At 39.2% G+C, this 21,066-nt stretch overlaps 1 protein-coding gene and 1 long non-coding RNA gene across 4 annotated transcripts in view; one reads left to right on the top strand and one right to left on the bottom strand.

The window, feature by feature from the left end:
* The window catches only part of LOC130232228 (uncharacterized), a 28,447-nt gene extending 25,492 nt beyond the window's left edge, over positions 1–2,955 (bottom strand). For both annotated transcript variants that reach the window (XR_008838096.1, XR_008838095.1), the window contains exon 1: positions 2,873–2,955. This is a non-coding gene — a long non-coding RNA (uncharacterized LOC130232228). The remainder of the gene's footprint in view (positions 1–2,872) is intronic.
* tshz3b (teashirt zinc finger homeobox 3b) overlaps positions 2,432–21,066 on the top strand; it is a 58,024-nt gene continuing 39,389 nt past the window's right edge. The window contains exons 1-2 of one of the 2 annotated variants that reach the window (XM_056462000.1): positions 2,432–3,471; positions 3,853–4,208. In XM_056462000.1, coding sequence (XP_056317975.1) covers positions 4,169–4,208 — 40 coding nt within the window. In that variant the 5' untranslated portion in view covers positions 2,432–3,471; positions 3,853–4,168. Of the gene's footprint in view, positions 3,472–3,778; positions 4,209–21,066 lie in introns of those variants that run through there. The other variant, XM_056462001.1, reaches the window with a different exon arrangement.

Raw genomic sequence — 21,066 nt, 5'->3', positions numbered from 1 at the left:
CATGTTTACCTACTTTTTTTTTTAATTTCGTGTTTGCATCGGACGCTTTTGGAAACAAGACTCATTGAAATGATGAGAGAGCTGAGGCTAAAATCTGAGTGTGGACAGATGAAATGTATTAGGCTAATCTCCGGTTTTAAATTAAAATAGGCTTAAACATTCCAATAAAGTATTATTTAGACGATTAAAGAGTATATTATAAATATGTGTGAGATTAAAGTCATGCTGCTCAAGCTTTATGACTTGTATCCAAAGGGGCTGTTTCAGAGTTTGTTCACAGTTTAAAGGTAGAAAGGAACTCTTAAATCTCTCCGACTCGCGAAAGCTGCACTAATATGTGGAGACAATGATAACAAAAGCACAATTAATACAATTTATGCAATTATTATTTTATTCGTGCTATCTTTTGGTGATTTTAGCTTCTGAATATTAAAGTTCTACTCAGTTTTTTAGAGAATGAGACCTCATTTGTGTTCTTGATCACATTACACTTGCATTTATTTCTTCATATTCGACAAGAAATTTGATGAAATGAAAAGTTACTTCTTGAAAGTGAATTAACAACTGTTTAAACCAGTAATGTTTAACAAAGCCACCACGAGCCATGTTATTGCGGCAAATAAAACATATTAGCGTCCTTGTTGTCTTCCGCCCATGTGGCAATTAAAATGAGCCTCCAAGTGTTACTAAATAACTCATTATTTATGATACAAATATTCTTTCTCTCTCGTTCTCTATAAATAGTGTCAGCAATGCCTACTGTAATAAAACAAAATGAAGCCAGCATTTGAAGGAATAAAGACAAGCTTCATTTAACTGTAAATGGTTCATTAAAGAATAAACTTTGTCTTTTGTTTTAAGAACAATAGTTTTTATTAATGTCACTCTGTCTTTCCTTTATTCAACAACAATAGATCAGACATCTGCATATTCTGAAATATGGAGAACTGTTATTAAAGTAAGCAAGTAATAATAATAATAATAATAATAATAATATAAAGTTAAATAAATAAATACAGATAATAGTTAAAGACTTTTTCTTTAGATGCAATAATTTGCTAGGCCTACAATTAACGTTTAACAGATGCATCTAATTTTTGATAATGGAAACAGTGGTTATTTGATATTTTAACAGTTCACCACATAAAAGACAGACCGAAACACACTCTGTTAGACGCATGAAGAATATACACATGAGAAACACAGAACAGAATGAAGTGAAATAAGACTGTGACGTACCTTTTCTTCTCTTTGAGTAACTGAGAACAATCACAGTTAGTGTTTTCATTTTTGGCAAAATAACAATGCAAAACTTCCTAAGTCGATGCAATTTACTATCGAACATTTTGGGGATTTTAGGATAAGCACATAAAAAGGGGGCGGATACACTGAACTGCGCGCTCACGTTCATATATGCAGCTGTTCTCTGTTTCACACACACAGAAGCGCGCACACACACTTAGTTATAACTTGTAGTTTTTACAAAAAGATGCCATTTTATTCTTTGCTAATTGCTTTTATTTATTTGTTTTATTATTTGGATACAGGCCCATGCATCTACACTCTACAAAGTACAAATCTGAAGAAGAATATTACCTGTCTGTCATGTTATATAGTCTTTAAGACAAAAAAATACACTTTTATAAAGTTTCATACTTTATAGTGTTTTTTTACAGACGTTCAAAATTAAGCCAACTAAATTCGGAGTTTAAAACAAGATTTAATGATATAGCCTAATTAGTTTTTTAACCAGTGGTCACATGCTCATACTTTAACTATGTTGAAATATGGCCCTAAAAATGAACACTACAGTCCAGAATAAATTTCATTTAAAGCTGTAATTCATAGCTAATAAAAGAAACGATTCAAGATTCAAGAATTTCAAGTTCAAGATTTACCTCAGCCTTGCATGAAGACTGCAAAAGAGAATTTAAAAAGTATTGTGAGACTTTATAAAGGAAGTAAATGAATAAAGGTTAAATAATTCTTAGGCTACCATATGAATTTGCGATCAGTTTTACGTTCAAACAAATACGATTTGGCATACTCGTTGGTAAACTATTATAAATGCGTAATAGCCTAACATTATGGCTATAAAAACATTTTCTCCGCTAAAGTTTTCAAACCCACCCTCGTGCACAGACTTGCCACTTAGTTTCCGATTAACCATTAGCTCTATCGTAATTATAAAGCTCATTATTCCTTAAACGAAACAAAATCGGAAAGCCTCCCCCCACTCAACCCTGTAATCTTGCTTTATCAGTGGTTTGATAAAGAAGAGAAGCTGCCCGTAGTTAAAGCGACTCCGTGCGGCGTGTGTGTGTCTGTGTGTGTGTGTGTGACACTGATGGATGCGCCAATGGTTAGACGGACAGATGCTTGGGCGGATCTAACGGCATGCACACACGAGTGAGTGAGATTGTGCAAAAACATCCCGGATCCTTGAAAGACCGCTCTCTTCCCTTTCGATCTGCCCCTGTGAGCTCGGCGCGCGGACATTCAAGAGATTCTGGACATTTTGGGGGGTTTTACTGAACGCTGCGACTCCCCGACTGACCCCTTTTTTCCCGAGGACTCGACGCGGTTCCCTTCGCGGTGAGATGTGAGAGGAGACAGCAGGAGCTCCAGGAGAAGACGAGGACTTCAGTAGTAGAGGAGGCAGAGTCTGGCAACAACTCACCCTCAGCTTGTAAACAGAGAGGAGTCTCACAGTTCCCGTCTCCCCTTCTCATCCAAAGCGGACAACTTCGCCCTTTCTCCACAACAAATGACTTTACACTGACTCCAATTTACGCATAAAACTGTCTCTTTCATAACACTTGCTATTTTTCGTGTTAAGTAGGTGGACATATTTGGAAAATGTTGATCTTACCGTCTTAAAAAGTCCATTCTGTGAAGAAAACAACGGATTTTCGAAAGTGACATTAGAGGAGAGAAAGGCGTCTCGGGAGCGAGAGGAAGACGCGTCTGCATCGCCCGTTGCTGTTTTTAAATACCTGCTACAAGCCCCACAAAGAAGGCTAAAAAAGTGCTATTAGCGGCCAAGAAAGTGTTTGGCAATAGCTCAGTGATCCATGCTCTCGCAGCAGCAGCAGCTGAGGCGCAGCCCGAGTCCATCCCCTCCTTCTGATGTGCGTTATTACAAGCAGGAATACCCAATCAAACACCTATCGCATCGATTCTCTCAGCGGATTCCCAACGCGCGCGGACAAAATAAGCAAACGAGGCAGCGCGCGGGCGACAAGTCCGTCCATCTCCTCCTTCAAGCTTTTTGTCTTTCCCCCGGTTTGTTTATTATAAACGAGATGGACGTTTGAAAGACGGTGGGCACTTGGAGTCTTTGGGATTTTCACAGAAAGCTATCGGCGACAGCAGCGCTCGTTTTTTTTGTATTTTTGGGGGGGCTTTTCAAATTGTATGCGATTACTCAGACGGATTCCTCATGGATAACACGTTTATTCGGGCGATCGCGTAAGTAAAGCTTTGATGTTTATGTTTGTAAATCACTGATCACTGCTGCCTGCCTTGCACTAGCTTTACGCTCAAGCAAAAAACCAAAAACAAAACGTTAACTCAGATTGTCGATTTGATCATACCTATGTAAGTGTCAATCATTGCATATCTATAGTTGTTGTGTTTGTGAGCTGCTACTTTTACTATTAGAGTGCATTGGGGTTGGCTGCGGTAGGGAGAGAGAGAGGGAGAGGAAGAGAGAGAGAGAGAGACATATGCCTACCCACATGACATGAGCTAGCTAACCCATTCGAGATGGAAGGAGTTAATATGACAGTGCTTGATGTTTGCCTCTGTTTGCAGACTTTGAGTGACGCGATCATTTCGTTTTCCTTTAAGCTTGCCTGTTGCAGCTTCCAGCGCGGAGTGAGTGAGGATCGCACTGAGGCACGAGCGGTTTTTCTCCCCACTGTAGCGGCTCGACTCTCCGTCATATCCAAAAGACGCGCGGGGGGAAAGAGAGAGAGGAAAGAGGGGGAAAATCCCGCTTCGTCTTCATCCTCTTCAGATCTTGCCGTCTGATTTTTTGGTTTGAAAACTGCCGATACATGTCAGGCGTGTGAAAGCGCCCCAGGTGCCGTGTATCAGAGCAGAAGCGGAGCAGCTCTCGGGATCTCAGGGGCTCCTGAAAAAAAAAAAACCCTGAAAGAGAAACATGCCGCGGAGGAAACAGCAAGCGCCCCGGCGCTCGGCAGGTACGGCACTTCTTCTTCCTCCTCTTCTTCTTCTTCTTCATTTGCTCTTCTTCACCTCTCAGATTTTTTATTTTTTTTGCACGATTTTGTTAGTAACGCAGTATGTGTGTGCGCGAGTGTTGTGAATGATTTGAAAATACTACCCACAACTCCTTTACTTTATTGGATAGGATTGTATGCCGAAAAAACTTTTTTATTTCCTCTTTGTCTTTTTTTCTATTTTAATTTTAAAAGCCTATGTTTTTAATTATTTTTTTATTATATTTGTGTAGCAGATTGTTTGAAGCCACAGAGCAGAATAATAGTTTAACTTCATTCAGGAGCACACTGACTATTTCACTCGCCTAGTTCTTGTACTTTGGTCAGTCCCCGTGCAGCTGAAGCTGAGTCGACTGTAAGTCTTTTGATTGTTCTCTCTTTTACACCGCTCTTTTTCCTCGTAGGGCGTAGAAATTGACTCCATGAATTAGAGATCTATAAAGAAGAGCAGGAAAAAAGGGCTTGGGTGTCAGCTGACTGTCATGACTCTCTTTGATGCTCGTCTTCGTTGTTTTGAGGGCTTTTGTGCGAAAGCAACACATTTGATCACGAAAGGACAACTTTATTTATTTGCGAATTAATTTTCTTTCTTTTTATTTCTTCCTCTCCGATTGTGGGAATGACTCTAAGATTATCTTGTAGCTGACGCGAGGGTCTAAGAAGAGCCTTTAATGGACAATTGCCATCTTTGATTTGAAGGCTGATTGATCGCCTGTCATCCGGATGCTCTTTGATCTATTCATTCCTGATAAACATCAATAAATCACTCGCCATGGCAACGCCACAACCCCGTGACGTCACGTCTGCTTTGACAACCATCCATTTAAACATCTTTAATTGCTGCATTTTTACTTTTTTTTTCTCCACATAGGCCAGACACAAGGCCACATTTACTCCCATTGCTCAAAGAGCACTAACATCAGGAACACACACAAAAACACACCGCTTAAAAACAGCGATAGAGGCCAGCTCTGCTTCATTCTGTCTAAAAATAACGGAATATATATCTCATGACATGTTGATTGTTAGCTGACATATTTGTTACAAGGAAAAACGATGTAGTCAAAGAAACAAAAATAGAAATCTGTCAGCTTAACTGTTGCTAATGTCTTTTTGTAGCTTCCTTATTCGAGCAGTGATATTTTTTGCTGTTTAAAAACTAGAATACGAACATCTTGTGATTTTTGAATCCTTGTCTAAACTTTGCTGGGAGACACAAGAACTCTTTGTTTATTCATGGATGAATTACGCTCTGTTAGTGTAGAATAACGTGGCTAAATATTTATCGCTCAAACTTTCAGGTGAAGATCTAATCGGAATACAAATAGTTCAACTAATGACAATCAGGTTTCATACGGTTAACTACTTACATACAGTAGGTATATCACCGTAGAATGATATCCTCATGAACAATCCAACAGAGGGCACACCTACAGTCTTACAAACACACACACGCTCATCCACACAAAACTAATAACCTAATCTGGAGACGGAAGAATGGTTTGCTCCATCAGTCTGACCCGTCAAAGCAACTTTGTTTCATATTTGATTTAATTGTCTCTCCTTTGACAGCCACATTCATCAATAGCTCTAATGGTCAATCAGAAGTTGGCAGAGTGAGTGCTCTCATTTTGTGTGTGTCCCCCCCCTCCCACCCCCAGTACGATAGGCTTGTGCTTTACTTTATCAAAATGCTTTTGCCTAATGGACGCGCAGAGGTAGAGGGAAGGAGGGAGGAGGGGTACAAGGGTGACTGAGAGGCTTCTCATTTCAGAGGAGTGAGAGAGAGAAAAAATCAGGCATTTATGCCTTTGATGAGCGGATGAAGACAAATACAAGAGCAGGCTGAGAGCCTTTTTTTTCTCTCTCTCTTTAGACGAGGCAACTTCCTGTGATATATATTTTTTTCTTCTTCTTCTTTTTTAACTCCCTCTCTCCTTCCTTCAAGCCAATGCCCCTCCTCTACATCTCTCCCTCTTCTCCTCACTCCATCCCTCCCTCCCAGCAGCCCTCACAGCTGCAAGTTATAAGGTTGACGACTGCACTGTGGCATACAAAGAGTGATGACAAATTGATTGCGCCGTCGTGATGGAAAGAGCAAAGGAAAGATGGCAGATGATGGGCCTTGATTAGGAACTTTGGGAAATCCAGTCCCCTGCAACCTTGAGCTTTGCATGAGAAAATTTCGCCCTCCCTCACATTTTCTGTCTCTCTTTCTTTTTGCTCCCTCGTTCTGTCTCTCCCTACCTCCCTCCTCCCACCAAGTCTGGAAGGCCCGCTCAGCCGTAGAAAAAGAAAAGTTGTTTTGCCAGCTTCATTAGTGTTCACCTAATTAGCTGTAAAGCTGATGGATTCCTGACAGGCCTAATGATTGGAGATGACAAGCTCCGCACACTGTCATCCAGCCCAATTAGGTTTGCAGCTAGTTTGATGTAATCAAGTTGATATTACACAGTCCTCCATGCCTTTAGTTGGTGCACTAACTCAATTTGCTGCTGCAGGTGACAAATGGTCCGGGCTACCTGGGTAATCACGTTGGCTGGAATAGAGCGCTTTTAATGGTCAAGAGACTAAGAGCAATAATAGCGTCGAGGTGACAAAACAGAATCAAAAGGCGCACAAAATGTGTGCTCCGAAGAAACCTGGTGGATGTGCATCCCGGGTTCTGTGTGCGTACATGCGCACCTTTTTTATTGTGGGGGGAAAAATTGCCTTCTCTCCATTTGCTCCGTCTACTCTGTCTATCTCTCTTTTTAACAGACAGACACAGCACTCTCTGTCTAGCAAGGGTGATTCACTCACCCCCCGCCAAAAAAAAAAAAAAAAACACCCATTCAGACAGGCAGTGCAGCGTACACACACCATGTTTTTGTTCACAGGCTTCAAAGCTTTTGCCAGACCAAACATATCAATTGTTTTGGGGAGTCAAAGAGAACATCAAACTTTTTTTTTTCTCTCCCCCCAGCTATCTCTTTGTCCTCTTGGTTTTTAATATCAAAGTTAGCTACTAAAGTACACTGGTGTAGGAAAGATCCCGCAACACTTAAGTATACATGTTGCCGTGTGTCCTGACTCGATACATAATCTCAGTATGTGCATTTGAACCGAGAGGATGTGATGTATGAAGACGGAGCACATTGATAACGGTCATTATGATAGCGCTCATAGCATGCTTAAAGTTGGTTTATCTCATCTGCGCTAGAATAAATGCTAACTCTCAGCATTGTGTTTAGAGTGACTAAATATGATTTATAAAAATATTTGGGTTGTGACGAATGTTACAGAGGCTGCGCTGAGATGGATTGCAGTTGGGGAAAGGAGCTGATTTCTGTGATTTCGCGTGCGTTTGATTGATTGCAGACAGGGAGCAATGATTAATCAAACTCAAAGCCTGTTCCGGCGAGGATATGGAGCGGTGGATACGCAAGATCATATGGGGAACACCGGTGGGCTCGTAAATATGGTCGCACGCACATAATGATCACACATACATATGCTTATATGGAACGCATAGAAAATAACAGCTTAGTTATGATTATCGTAGATAAACTCTCATAAAGGATACTTTAGTAGTTTAGGCGCTTTTGAAGTTTAAAAGTTTCGTTCTGTGATCTTTTTTGACTTTCTCGCAAATTAAAAGTCGTCCACTTTGGTTTAAGATATAATTTTGTCCTCCCTTGCTGCAGTTTAATTACTTAAATTATAATGAAACATCACGGTGACTTGATTATGTTAATTATCCTTATTAAACCTAGTCATTATAATCATATGCATTATTAAGAAAAAGAAAATTGTGTCATGTACACCACTGTCCAGAATTACATCTCGCTCCACAAATTGTTTTTCCCCCATCCAATATAAAAAGAATATATACAGTTAAAGTCAGAATTATTAGCCCCCCTGAATTATTAGCCCCCCTGTTTATTTTTCCCCAATATTTGATTAACGGAGAGAAGATTTTTTCAACACATTTAAATAGAGAATAGTTTTAATAACTCATCTCTAATAACTGATTTATTTTATCTTTGTCATGATGACAGTAAATAATATTTGACTAGATATTTTTCAAGACACTTCTATACAACTTAAAGTGACATTTAAAGGCTTAACTAGGTTAATTAGATTAACTAGGCAGGTTAGGGTAATTAGGCAAGTTATTGTATAACGATGGTTTGTTCTGTAGACTATAGAGAAATATTGCATAAAGGGGCTAAAACTTTAATCTAATACTCTAGTCAAAATAAAACAAATAAGACTTTCTCCAGAAGAAAAAATATTATCAGACATACTGCGAAAATTTCCTTGCTCTGTTAAACATCATTTGGGAAATATGTAAAAAAAGGGGGATAATAATTCTGACTGCAACTATATATATATATATATATATATATATATATATATATATATATGTATATATATGTATATATGATTACGTTTCATGAAGTGATTAATGATTAATCAACAGTTTGCATATTAATGCACATACAGTAGGATATAATTTTAATCTAGGTGCTTTGCATGTAATAAGCATTAGAGTAAAATCTTCAAATCAAACCGTAGATCTAATTAAACATTATCTGCAGCATTTCATAGGTGTTAAAATGTTTGCTTTGCTATACTGACAGCATTATGAATGTAGCACATGCACATTTAGTTGGTCGTTTTCGCTGGAGCAGAGGCAGTATGTTGAATATATCGTTACACTGAAATGATTATTTATTGTAGTTTACAGATTTCCTTGCTTTTATTTACATGGAGGCTGGAAGGAAGACTGCATTTGTCCATGTGTAGGTGTCCCTTCAGCAGTGTGTGTGTGTTTGTGTGTGTGGATTATGGGGCCTGAGTCTTCGTCATCCTCACATTGCTCTGGCCCCAAACCCTGCGCTCCCAGGCAGCCAACTGACACTATGATTAGTTATGGCTGTCCTCCGCCTTTTTCACCGCAAGAAGTGAGCAACAATGAGAAGGGTTAAGAGCAGAAGAGGCGGGGAAAAAGCACAGGAACAGAGAGAAAGTGAGAGAAAGAACGAAGGAAAGAGAGATGGGGGTTAAGGGAAAAAGCTGAATAACCTAACAGCCAAACGGAGAGAGAGAGAGAGAGAGAAGGGAGGGAGGGAGGGGAAGTTCTCCTCCCTGTGGATCCACACCAGGGTTGATGGTTGATAAACAGAATTTTTTTCCCGAATCTTCCGTCATGGCTCCCATTAGCTTGACAGCTGTCAATTAGGGCTCCCTTGGTCTCGCGGGCTGCAGTTTATTGCAGGCGGTTGATGCTGTCATTTCCCTCACAGTTTCGCCTTGAGCGTTATCAGGAGCGTTCACACAGTCAATAGCTGATGCATCAGCACTTATTTCTTAAATTGGCTCACAAGGCTGCATCCTTCCCTCATTTTTTCCCCCTTTCTACCCCCTTACTATCTCCTTCCTTTTCTGTTTTTCTCTCAATCTTCCTTTCTTTTCATCCTTTCTTTTCCAGAGATTGTTTGGTGAAGAAATGGCGATGAGTGGTGACTGCAGCAGGGTTAATGAGAGTGCAGGGTGATTTTGTTGTTTGTGTGCGACTTGCTTTTACACAAGCTATTTTGAGAATCGATTATTTTATTTGTATTGCTTTGATTCATCGATTGATCAGCTGTTTTGCTTCCTCGTGATGTATTTAAAATTGTTTACATTGTAAAGGTTACAGCATCAAGTGATTTCACTGGTTAAAAGAGGCAGGACAGTTTGAAGAACCCCAAAATATACAGATGCATAGTATTAACTGCTAAAAAGGTAGAGTTCTTTATGAGGAAACACACATATTTACTATATTAGCCGTAATCTGGACATAGTAATGTTTTTCTATTGTATTAATGACCTAGACGATGTTTTAATATTGATTTGAGTGGAATACAGACACAAATGAAGTTTAACACTGACGTTATTTAGCAAAATAGAAAATGTTTTCACTGGAAATAATCACATGTGATGTAAAAATTCAATGTTTTTTTTGTTTCAACAATGTAAAGTTACATTGTTGATTATAGGCATGGGCCGGTATAGATTCTGACAGTATGATAAGCTTGGGTAAACATATCACAGTTTCACTATATCACAGTATTTTAATTACTGCTCTAAATTATGTTCTTTTTAAATGTCTGGGTAAAAAACAACTATTTCCACAATTAATATGGTATATATATATATATATATATATATATATATATATATATATATATATATATATATATATATATATATATATATATATATATATATATATTACCTTTTAAAATATTTTTAAACAATAAATGTCAGATTTCTTTACAACTTGAAAAGGCATATTTGGATATCCTTCTTTTCTTGAATATAAATTAAACCACTGCACTGTTCAGCTCTACAGCATGCTGGAAGTTGGTTTATTAGTGATTTATTTTTCAGATGTTTCTTGAATCATGGACTGACCAGTAGCTAGTGATATGGAGGGTCCTATTCTACTGTTGTCCTAAAAAAACTTGTTAAAAAAAAACACGTAAAAAAAACAACGTTCAAATACATTAGAAATGTTATAACAGAAATGTTTAATGGATTTAAAACCAGTTATCGTCTCATGCCTACTGTTGATTGACTGATCATTCAATTTATAAATAATAGTGGTATTTCTTATAATAAAACTCAAATAATCTTCACTCTGACTATGCAACACATTTTCTATAATGTATTATATTTGTCCTAAATTGTCATAGAAATTCATCTGACTAAAATACTGTCATTTGCACAGAGTAGTGTGAAGATTTGGGTAATATTAATTCTGTGGATTGAAATGTGTTGTGCGGATTTCAGTGTACGTACATACAAAAATAAATTAACATCTATCGAACATTTGGTGTTCGTAAATTTAACCTTATGTATTCATTTTCTTGTTGCTTATGAGTTCATTATATCTTGTTTTTTAGTAGTATTTACTAGGGCTGGGGTGATTTAGCCTAAATTCTAAATCTCGATTATTTGAACTCGATTACGATCAATGAACTATTACTTTATTTATCTATTTAACAAGTTTTGTACAGTAAATATGCTCATATTACAAGTCAGAGATTTCTGAATGAAGGGTGCATTTCTTGATTTTAAAATAATTAAAGGAAACACACACTATCTGCTGTCTGTGATTATTTATTGAACATCAGTGCTGAACAACTGAAATTAAAATGCACATTGCCTAAAACCAGTCACTTTTTTTCTTATAAAAAAATGAAAATAAATAACTTATTATTTTCGATGTTAAATATTTAATATTAAGTGTAGAAAATAAGCAGGATCTATTCTAAATAAAATAACTCTTGTATATCCTGTTAATAATATTTTAAACAGTGCATTTCTTGCATCTCCTGTAAACAAATATTTTTATGTAAATAATCATTTTATTGTAATAGAAAATATGCCGTCTCTGGCGCAGCTTCCAATCATCGTCAATGTAGTGCAAACTTGCGACGTGTAGTTTGAGAGGTACCCATGCCCATTCGACGCAGGAGTATAAAGTAGCCTTAACAGAGCAGGGTCACCTGACTCCACACACCGAAGGGAAAGTAATTTTAAAAATTGACCTGGATAAAACTTCGATTATATGTTCTGAATGTCGATTTCGATTACTTTTCGATTAACATTCCCTTAAATATGCTTAAATTAATCAATTAAATATATTTAAAGAACATCTTTTGACAAGATTTACTATCGCATCAAAGAAAATGATACAGATTGAAAAGAAGTTCAACCATTTTTAGTGACAATGAAACTAAATATTTTGAGTGGCTTATCTGCCGTTTACACATCAAAAGTAACAACAAAAATAAACATTTATAAATGTTTACGTTCCCTGTCGAAGTTTCAGAGTGTACTGTGTGTGTTGATTCAATGAGAAGTTGAATTAGTTTTAGTTCAGCTGGATGTGTGCTTTCATTTGTTGATGGTTTCCTCTGTTGTTGAGAGAATTGTAACTGCATGCGCTGTGATGTGTACATGTTTTACAAAACAGTTCCCACGAAGAGAACTTACAACAGCAAGTGTTGATCAGATCCTTATGCTCATCTCTCTGATCATTGTTTATTTTACCAATCAACAATGAACACTGATCCCTGCTCATTACGCTGTGATACGCAGAATACACCCCCAAATCTACTTGTTGTTTTACACTGGCGATTGGTCAAGATTCTCAGCCGCTCTGCATGATTTGCTGCTACCGTGGTCCACACCTCTTCCGGTGGGGGAGAATCTGGGAGGAGACAGGAAACGAAGAGGGTTTCTGGGATCTATGTGTCTGGCTGTGGTAGACGGTTATTTTTACCCTGCCCGGTACAGTGAGAGAAATTAGCTTAGCCTTGCACGGAGGTGGCTCCGAGTATCACAGTACTAATGAATCATTCGGCCTGCACTCTTTCCTTCTCCTTAAGTTGTCCCGCCTTCCTGTTCTCGCTCACTCAGAGCGATACTGCAGCTCTTTGTGTGTGTATTTGTGAGGTCGGTCCACTCTGGCAGCTACACGCAACTGTGAGAGTCCCAGTGTAGTGCATTGAAATATGGCCGCGTGGAAGTAATCCCTGTCATGTCGAAGAGGGATGGGGACATGCTGAGGGAGGCCGAGAAAATGACACAGAGAAAGAGAGAGAGTTAGTTGGGGGCAGGGACTAGATAGTAAAAATTTTGGCAGTGGGCTGGTTGTCGGTTTGGTTGACAGTGCCACTGAAGTCTCCCTTTCTCTCTCTGTGTCTGTGTGTTAGGGCTGTGCAATATGATATGTATTAGGGCTGCATGATATTTAAAAAATTACACATTGCAATATTTCACAGGCAGTTCATTCGACTGTGGCAACCCCTGATTAATAAAGTGACTAAGCTGAAAAATAAAAGAATTAATTATTATTATTTTATTCTGCGATATAAGTGCGATATGAATACATTTTCTCAGCATGAGTTGAAAAACTAGAAAGAATCTATGATTTTAGATCTATTGGAATGAATAATAGCGGGTGCGTAACATATAACAAACCATTTACGAGCATCAATAAATTCAAAAAAGAAAAATATGCAAATTAAATACATTTATTTTAAAAGTTTTGTTTTTCGAAGAGTCGAAATGTATTCAGCTTTACAGTAATTGAATAATTAAATGTCAAATAATTCTGCAAAGTCTTTGTTTTATAAATAATTCAATAAAATTAATCGTTATTAATTTTTCAAAGTTACAAACGATACATTTTCTTATGCCTAAACGCTTTTAAAACCCTCACAGTCCCAGGCCTCGAAAAAACACTCGCAAAATGATCAGTTATAATCCAGATTCAACTTTGCGTATACTTGTGATGCGATTATTCCGAATGAGCACGTTGCGATATCGATGCTGAGATGATATATTGTGCAGCTCTAATATGTAAATGGACAAAATAAAACAAGTTTACCGTTTCATATTATGCTTTTTTGCTTATTTTGTGGTGTTACATTGTTTGCAGCAATACATTTTCATTATTTTTATGTGCGTAATAATACTCACGCAATCACGAAAGAACAATGGTTATATTTCGCTTTTTCATTGGTGATTATTATGTCAGACCTGTAATATTTCATTTTTAAAAAAGAGTTTTATATTCTATAATCGTTTTATTTGAGCTTTTTACACTTTAGACAAACTTTTGTCCTGAAGTTTTAAATGAAGTGGGATGTGTGATCACAAATGAATGAGTCAATTTCTGAGTATACACTTTAAAACGTAAAAAAAGAAATAGTTCTTTACACGTGGTCAACATATATAAACTATTAACTGATTTAATTTAGAGAAATGGCACTGTCATGATATACAACACCGGTCAAAAGTTTGGGGTCAGTATGATTTCGAAATGTTTTAAATTAAGCTTCTTCTGCTAACCAAGGCTGCATTATTTCATCAAAACTACAGAACAAATTGTAAAATTGTGAAATGTTGTTGCACTATAAAACTGTTCAAATGTGGTTTATAATTTAATTTAATCATTTAATCCAGTGATTTTGATGAGGAATTTTCAGCTTCATTACTCCAGTCTTCAGAGTCACATGATCCTTCAAAAATAATAAATAAATAAATAATTAAATAAACAAATAAATAAATAAATTATAATAATAATAATAATTATTATTAAGTAATAAATAAATATTTAATAAATAAGTATTTAACATTTGTTTTACATTTTAAATGATGCGTTGATAAACAGAATAATTTTAATAATAATAAAAAATAAATAAATAAAACTGACCCCTACCTTTTGACCGGTAGTGTTTATCATTATCAGAAATGACTGATATGAGATATTGCCTTGCCCAAGTGTGCGTAAGTGCATATAATTCCTCCTTATAAATGGCAGGGGTCTTGCCCCACCACTCGGCTCATCTTAGCACCCTCCTCCTCTTTCACCCAAAGTCTAAAAACTGACAGCCATCAGTCTTGTGCTGGGTTTTTATCATGGTGTGTGTGTGTGCGTCTGTGTGTGTCTGCTTTTTGATGGCGGTGCTGGTGATGAAAGGCAGAGCAGCAGAGAATGAGAGCGAGAGAGGGGCCCTAGTAATCAGGGCCAGCCTGAGTCCTGACATCCTTCTCCGGCCTGACAGGCCTCTTCCTCCTTCTCTCCTCACTACCCCAACCAGAGGAAAGACAGAGGGGCGGCCCTCAAACGCTCACAAACTCCTTCTTTCTCATGCGCTGATCAGTCTCAGATGCTGGGAATTATCCCTCCTCCCTCCGCGTTGTGTTCTGCTTAATGAGGGCAGAGGAAGAAATGGGGAACGCGTTGCGCAGGGATTGGGATGTTGTTAACTCTACTGGAGTCCCCTGTGCATTTGTGTTTGTCCACGTCTGGGTCGCGTCTGCGCAACATCGATGCACATATATGAGTGTTTACATATGATGATGTGCGTTTTCCTGTGTGTAATGTCATGGCAGTATTTCCCTTCCTGTGTGATCTCGCGTTTGAATGCATTCGCCTGCTCGGGTTAGTTGCTCTGGTTCTTGGCAGAGGCAGGCAGGTGTGAGGGGCAGAGTGAGGGAGGGAGGCTGGGAGAGAGAGAGAGCGAGAGAGGAAGTCTGTTTTATTTTATACTGCGGGCCTGTTGCTAATTAATGTTTCTTGGTAGGATTCTGTCTGAGTTGAGTAATGTTTTTGATCTTTATGCCTGATAACTGCATACCTAATGAGATTTCAAAGCTTCTCGAGATGTGTGTGCGCTGCTCCCTGCAATTATTGACAGATGCCTTTTCTCCGCCATTGGGTTCGGCACCATAAATCCTCTGGCTGTAATGAGCTTGAGAAGTGCCACCCTGCCAGTGAGCTAATGAAAGAGAGAGAGAGAGAGAGAGAAAGAGAGAGAGGGTGGAGGGGGGATCACGCTTCCTTGACACATTTTTTTCTTTAAATGCACTCTGCAGATGTCAGGCCCCCACTGCCAGTGTGTTAAAAAAGAAAAGAGCATGAGATAGAGGAAGGAAAAAGAGAAGACGATTTTTACAGTAAAGGAGGGGTGAGTTGAAGCCTGCCTTTGAGGAGACACGAGAAGGGATGAGTAGAGAGTTTTGGTCGGTTGGTCGGCGAGCCGTTTCAGGTTTCGTTCCAGTGCCGAGGTCGTTTGTCTGCCTTGTGTAGTTTTTATTTGAAATAGTAGTCGTGTTGTTGCCGAATTTGACTTTGATTGATATCCTGCCCTCTCACACTACTCCGAGCCAGATTTTTTTTTAGGACTTGTCTGATTCTTTCTCATACATAGTTCCCCCCCCCTTTCTTTCCTTCGTTGGCCTGTTTCCTCTTCCCCTTTTTTTCCCAAAAAAATGAGAGAGAGTTAGATGGAGCAAAAGACATCAAAAAAGAACAGCCGGCCTGTTCTCTAGCTCCCACTCGCACAGATACAACACTTCAGTCTTTGTGATGCCGTCCTGAACCCAGATAGTGGGACCGAGAGAGTGGAAGAGAGCGAGAGAGAGAGGAGCTCCATGCCAAACAGTCGATTTCCCCAGCTCCTCAGCACGGTCATACATCATGGACCCACCCTTCCCTCCTGACAGAATGACATGTGTCATTTATCAAACAGGCCCTTGCCAAGGAGCCTAGTGTTAGGGGCTGTCCCCCCCTCGGAGAATTGCCACTGCCTCCACGCCACCGAGGGGTCTGCACAGTCAGGGGAGGGGATGAGGGGGAGACACAGTTCCAGTAGGTCCTTTAGCAATTCCAGTTAAACCTTCCACATAATTTGTATGTTTGATCCTCACAGAAGTTTGTGATTAGTGAGGTCACAGGACGTCTTAGAAGTAAGTCCCGACTTGTGCAGCCCACGTCTGACTGTCAGGTATCAGTCAGAACCCGAATCCGCCATCATCAACCCTCCCTCTTTCCCTCCTCCTGTCCCTCCTTCTGCCTCTCCAGGGGCCTGCATGAGTGAATCGGAGCTCTTTCGCTTTCCCATGATTCAAAGGAGCATTACTGAAGATGGATGCTCCTTAAAAAAAGAAATTGATGATGGATACGAGGCTGGCCATGTCATTCATCATTTTGAATATTATTTAGACTGGCCGTGTAAAGCTGTAACCTGAGCAGGGCTCAGAGAGAGGGAGAGAGAGAGGGAACAAGAGAGAGCTTGGAGCAGGACGTGGGCTTCCTCTGATGGATGGGCCGAGCTCTTGCACTGTTCGTTACCAGATACCAGAGGAGTTGCACTCCTTTGCTCACTCGTTCACCCACTCACTACCCTTTTTTGTGTGCCTGAAAGGGCAAAAATAAAATAAGGGTGGCAGCGCTTGAAAAAACAAAACTCTTAAGTAGTTTTGTTTGTCATCACCGTGGCCCTGTAACCTTGGTAACTCTTTTTTTTTTCCATTTGTGTTTTCCTCCCCCCGTGCTGACACGTTTTTCATCGAGGTCGTAAAGTTTTGTCGACAGCCCCTCAGGAACGAGGTGACCATTGTCATCATGAACACGAAAAGAGCGAGAACAGCTGGGCTTCATTAGCAGGAAATGAAGTCGACCTTTAACGAAAGCAGAAAAAGAAACACATATCTGAGCGCTCTAATCGCACGTGATCCTTTGCGCTCGGCTTGTGTTAATGAAAACATTTCTGTCATGTTTTCCTCCGTCCCTTTTGTGACTGTAAGACGAGATCTGTCCGAATCATATTTTCACAGTATCTATAAGCATCTGATAATTCGGTTAACGCTGCACTCTTGCTGTGTGCCTGCAGTTCACGGGCTGGTCAGATTCCTGTCGTCTCTGGCGGTGGCAGTTGAGCGCTCAACAATGCTTGATATATTTGTCCATTGTTGCGGTAGGGACTATGCGGCCGTCGACGTGAGATGCATCATGCTTTCGACTGCATTGAAATGGGTTTGATGAATTATTTGGCTTCAGAGGCTCGTTGCTGGACATGGTGGGTGTACTTGGATCCATTGTTCTTAAAATTTCCAGCACCTAGAACGTGTCCCAACTCATGACAGGCTCCACCCTATGACAAACTCCTTGAGTGTTTGGGTTTCAGCAGTCCGCATCTTGTGAAGTCCTATAGGCTTCATCTGCCGTTGCAAACCCTACTTTTGAGCTGCACCCTTCCGAGAAGGTTGAAAGCTCGGGTCAAACTGTTAAGAGAGCTTCGGAGCCATTTCGGTGAGAGAGAGACTGCAAGAAAACATAGGGGCATGAGGGAAAGCAAGAACAGGATCGAGAGAATAGGTTGTTTTGTTTTTGTATGCTCTATTTCTTCCCCTTCCTAGTACCCCTCTCTCCCTCCCTTGCTCTCCCTCTCTCTCTCTTTTTTTTCCAGTTTTATAGCAGGAGACATGATTTATTGTGGCCATCCATCTCTGGGTCTCATCCATCACCTCCTGGTTGCTAGGCAATCATGGCAGCAGCTGTTTGCTTTGACTCAGACAGAGGCACTGTCAATCAAGACAGGCAGGTGAAAAGCATTAGAAACACGCTATTGTCAGACGGAATAATTAATCAAAGGCAAGAAAGATAATTAAAAAGATATGACCCTTGCTAGCACTTGCTCAGGGTTGCCTGAGAAGAGAGTGAAGAGGGAAAAAACGAAGGGAAAGGAAGAGAGTGGAGCAGGAGGAAAGCAGTGGCGTGTGGCATGTCCTCTCTCTCTCTCTCTCTCTCTCTCTCTCTCTTAACTCAGTCTCGCTCTCTCGACACGGTGAGGGAGTGGAGCAGAGGAAGATAAAGCTTACTTTCTCCGTCACTAGACCAGGTTGTAATTAATTAAAAAGAGATCGGAGGAAAAGAGAGAGGGGAGAGAAATAATAAAAGGGCTGGCGGAGGAGATGAGAGTGAGTGAGGGGAGAGAGAGAGAGAGGGAGAGAGAGGAACCACATGAAGGGTTGAGTACCTCGCTCTGATACGAGCAAATGCTACAAACGCGTACTTAAAAGTGTTCCTCTTCAAATCCATGTCGCTCGCTCTCCTGTGTGCCTCGGAGAGTGTGTCTCTGTGTGTGTGTGTGTATGTGCTGCGACTTTCCCACAAAGCCTCAGGCCTACATGGTGTGCCTTCTTTAACTCGAGCTTAAGATGTCTCTGTTGAAATGCGTGTGCACACACACTTATAGTCGGCTAATGTTATTCAGATACAGCGAGAGACAGTTCAGAATAATGAGTGACCACATGTTGGATATCTAAGGACAGGTTTATCGACCTCTGTGTGCAGGACCGTTCGCTTTTTCTAAAAAATAATGCAGATAAGTTTGATCAATGACATGACGGTAATTGTTTTTGTATTACTTATTCACTTATTCTATCTATCTATCTATCTATCTATCTATCTATCTATCTATCTATCTATCTATCTATCTATCTATCTATCTATCTATCTATCTATCTATCTATCTATCTATCTATCTATCTATCTATCTATCTATCTATCTATCTATCTATCTATCTATCTATCTATCTATCTATCAGGGGTGCAACAGTTCAATCTACTCACAGTTCGGTATGTATCATGGTTTTAGGGTCACGGTTTCGGTACAATACGGTATGTGTTATGTTTAGAAAAAGAAATGGCTTTAACAATATACATATTTATTGGGTAACAAACACATGAAAATGCAACAGGCTTCACACATATGACTGTAGATTTGAATGTTCTCTCATTCATTAAAAACAAGTAGGGTATATTGAAAATGGTGTGTTCATATAAAATGCTTAAGAAAAATAAAGAGAGAAAAAGCTTAAACTTCCTCTTTTTCTGCTTTACATCTTGACTCAACAGTCTCAACCAATTATGCGGATAATAATTATGTCAACACATTTTAATAATTGAGCACTTTTAGAGTATTGATTACTTCTGCTTACATTATGATTGCATTACCAAGGCAACAACACATTTTTATCAACAATCATTACAGAGAGCTCCATTATCACGTATCATCACTATGAAGGAAACTTAAGTAAAGAGAGAGCGTTCAGCTCTTCTCTCTCATCATAATTCAGCAGGAACAGTCAGTTGAGAAGAAAATTTTTTTTAGTAGATCGGGCGCGGAAGAACACCCAGCAGGAGCGGGACTGAAGTAACAGACCTGTTATGTCCGGGCCCGTATGGGAAACATCCATACACACTCATACACTACGGCCAATTTAGCTTATTCAATTTACCTATAGCGCATGTCTTTGGACTGTGGTAGAAACCGGAGCACCCAGAGGAAACCCATGCCAATATGGGGAGAACATGCAAACCACACAGAAATGCCAACTGGTGCAGCCAGGACTCGAACCAGCAACCATCTTTCTGTGAAGTGACCATGCTACCCACTGAGCCACCATGTTGCCTATTTTTATTTTTATATACCTCTATATTACTATGTTTAGGCAATTATTTAAAAATAATACTTGACATAAATTTAACGGTAAAACGGTGTTAAACAGTAGGCATGTGCGATTAATTGAAAACGAATTGCAATCGCAATTTGAAACGTTGTGATTATTTAATTGCAAGAGGCTGTGATATGAAATCTATATATAATCTAAATCTATATAAAGTATATATATATATATATATATATATATATATATATTCTTTATTTCCCCTGCCCAGAGCAAATGCGTGACTGCCGGCTGTGTGTGACAGTCTTACTACCCAATTGATTGAGCGCACTTTCGTTCTGCCCAATCAGAATTGCGCTACTGAACTACGCCCACAGTTCAAAAAATAAAACCAACAGGAAAGCGCTGATAAGTGGGATTATAGTGTCTGCTGCTTCTGAAGCACTGATAGATGAATTGATGTCAAAGAAAAACAACATTTGTAATATGGGAATATTTTGGTTTCAAAGTCAACAAAAACAGGCCTTTTTTAAAAGCTGTCGCAGAATTGTCGCCATGGCTCACAGATTATTGAGCTTAAGCTTGACTACAAAAATTAAATGGTACTGTAAATCAAATTGCAATCGCAATATCTGACAAAAAAAATCTCAATTCGATATTTTCTCCAATCGCACAGCCTTATTATAGTGTAACTGAATAATTTCCTCACTCTTTAAATGCATGCGAGCGTCCTCCTCAAAGTCATAAATGAATTAACAAATATATAAAAGTTACGTTTTTTATATAGATTTATACCAAAACGATTAATAACAAACAAAAAAAAATACATTTCTTTCCAACTTTTTTAATGTTTTGACCCTTTTGCACTGTACTCACACAGTATTGTTTGTAAATATCTGCTCTCGATGTACTGCAAGCTGAAATAAAGAAGAGTCAGACAATTACACAGTTTAGCTGTCATTACCCAAAAACACATCTGACCGCAGAATGCCTGCGCCGACCGATCACAATCAAGCAT

This window comes from Danio aesculapii, chromosome 7, assembly GCF_903798145.1.
Source record: "Danio aesculapii chromosome 7, fDanAes4.1, whole genome shotgun sequence".
NCBI lineage: Eukaryota > Metazoa > Chordata > Actinopteri > Cypriniformes > Danionidae > Danio > Danio aesculapii.
This window is presented reverse-complemented; position numbering and strand designations above follow the sequence as displayed.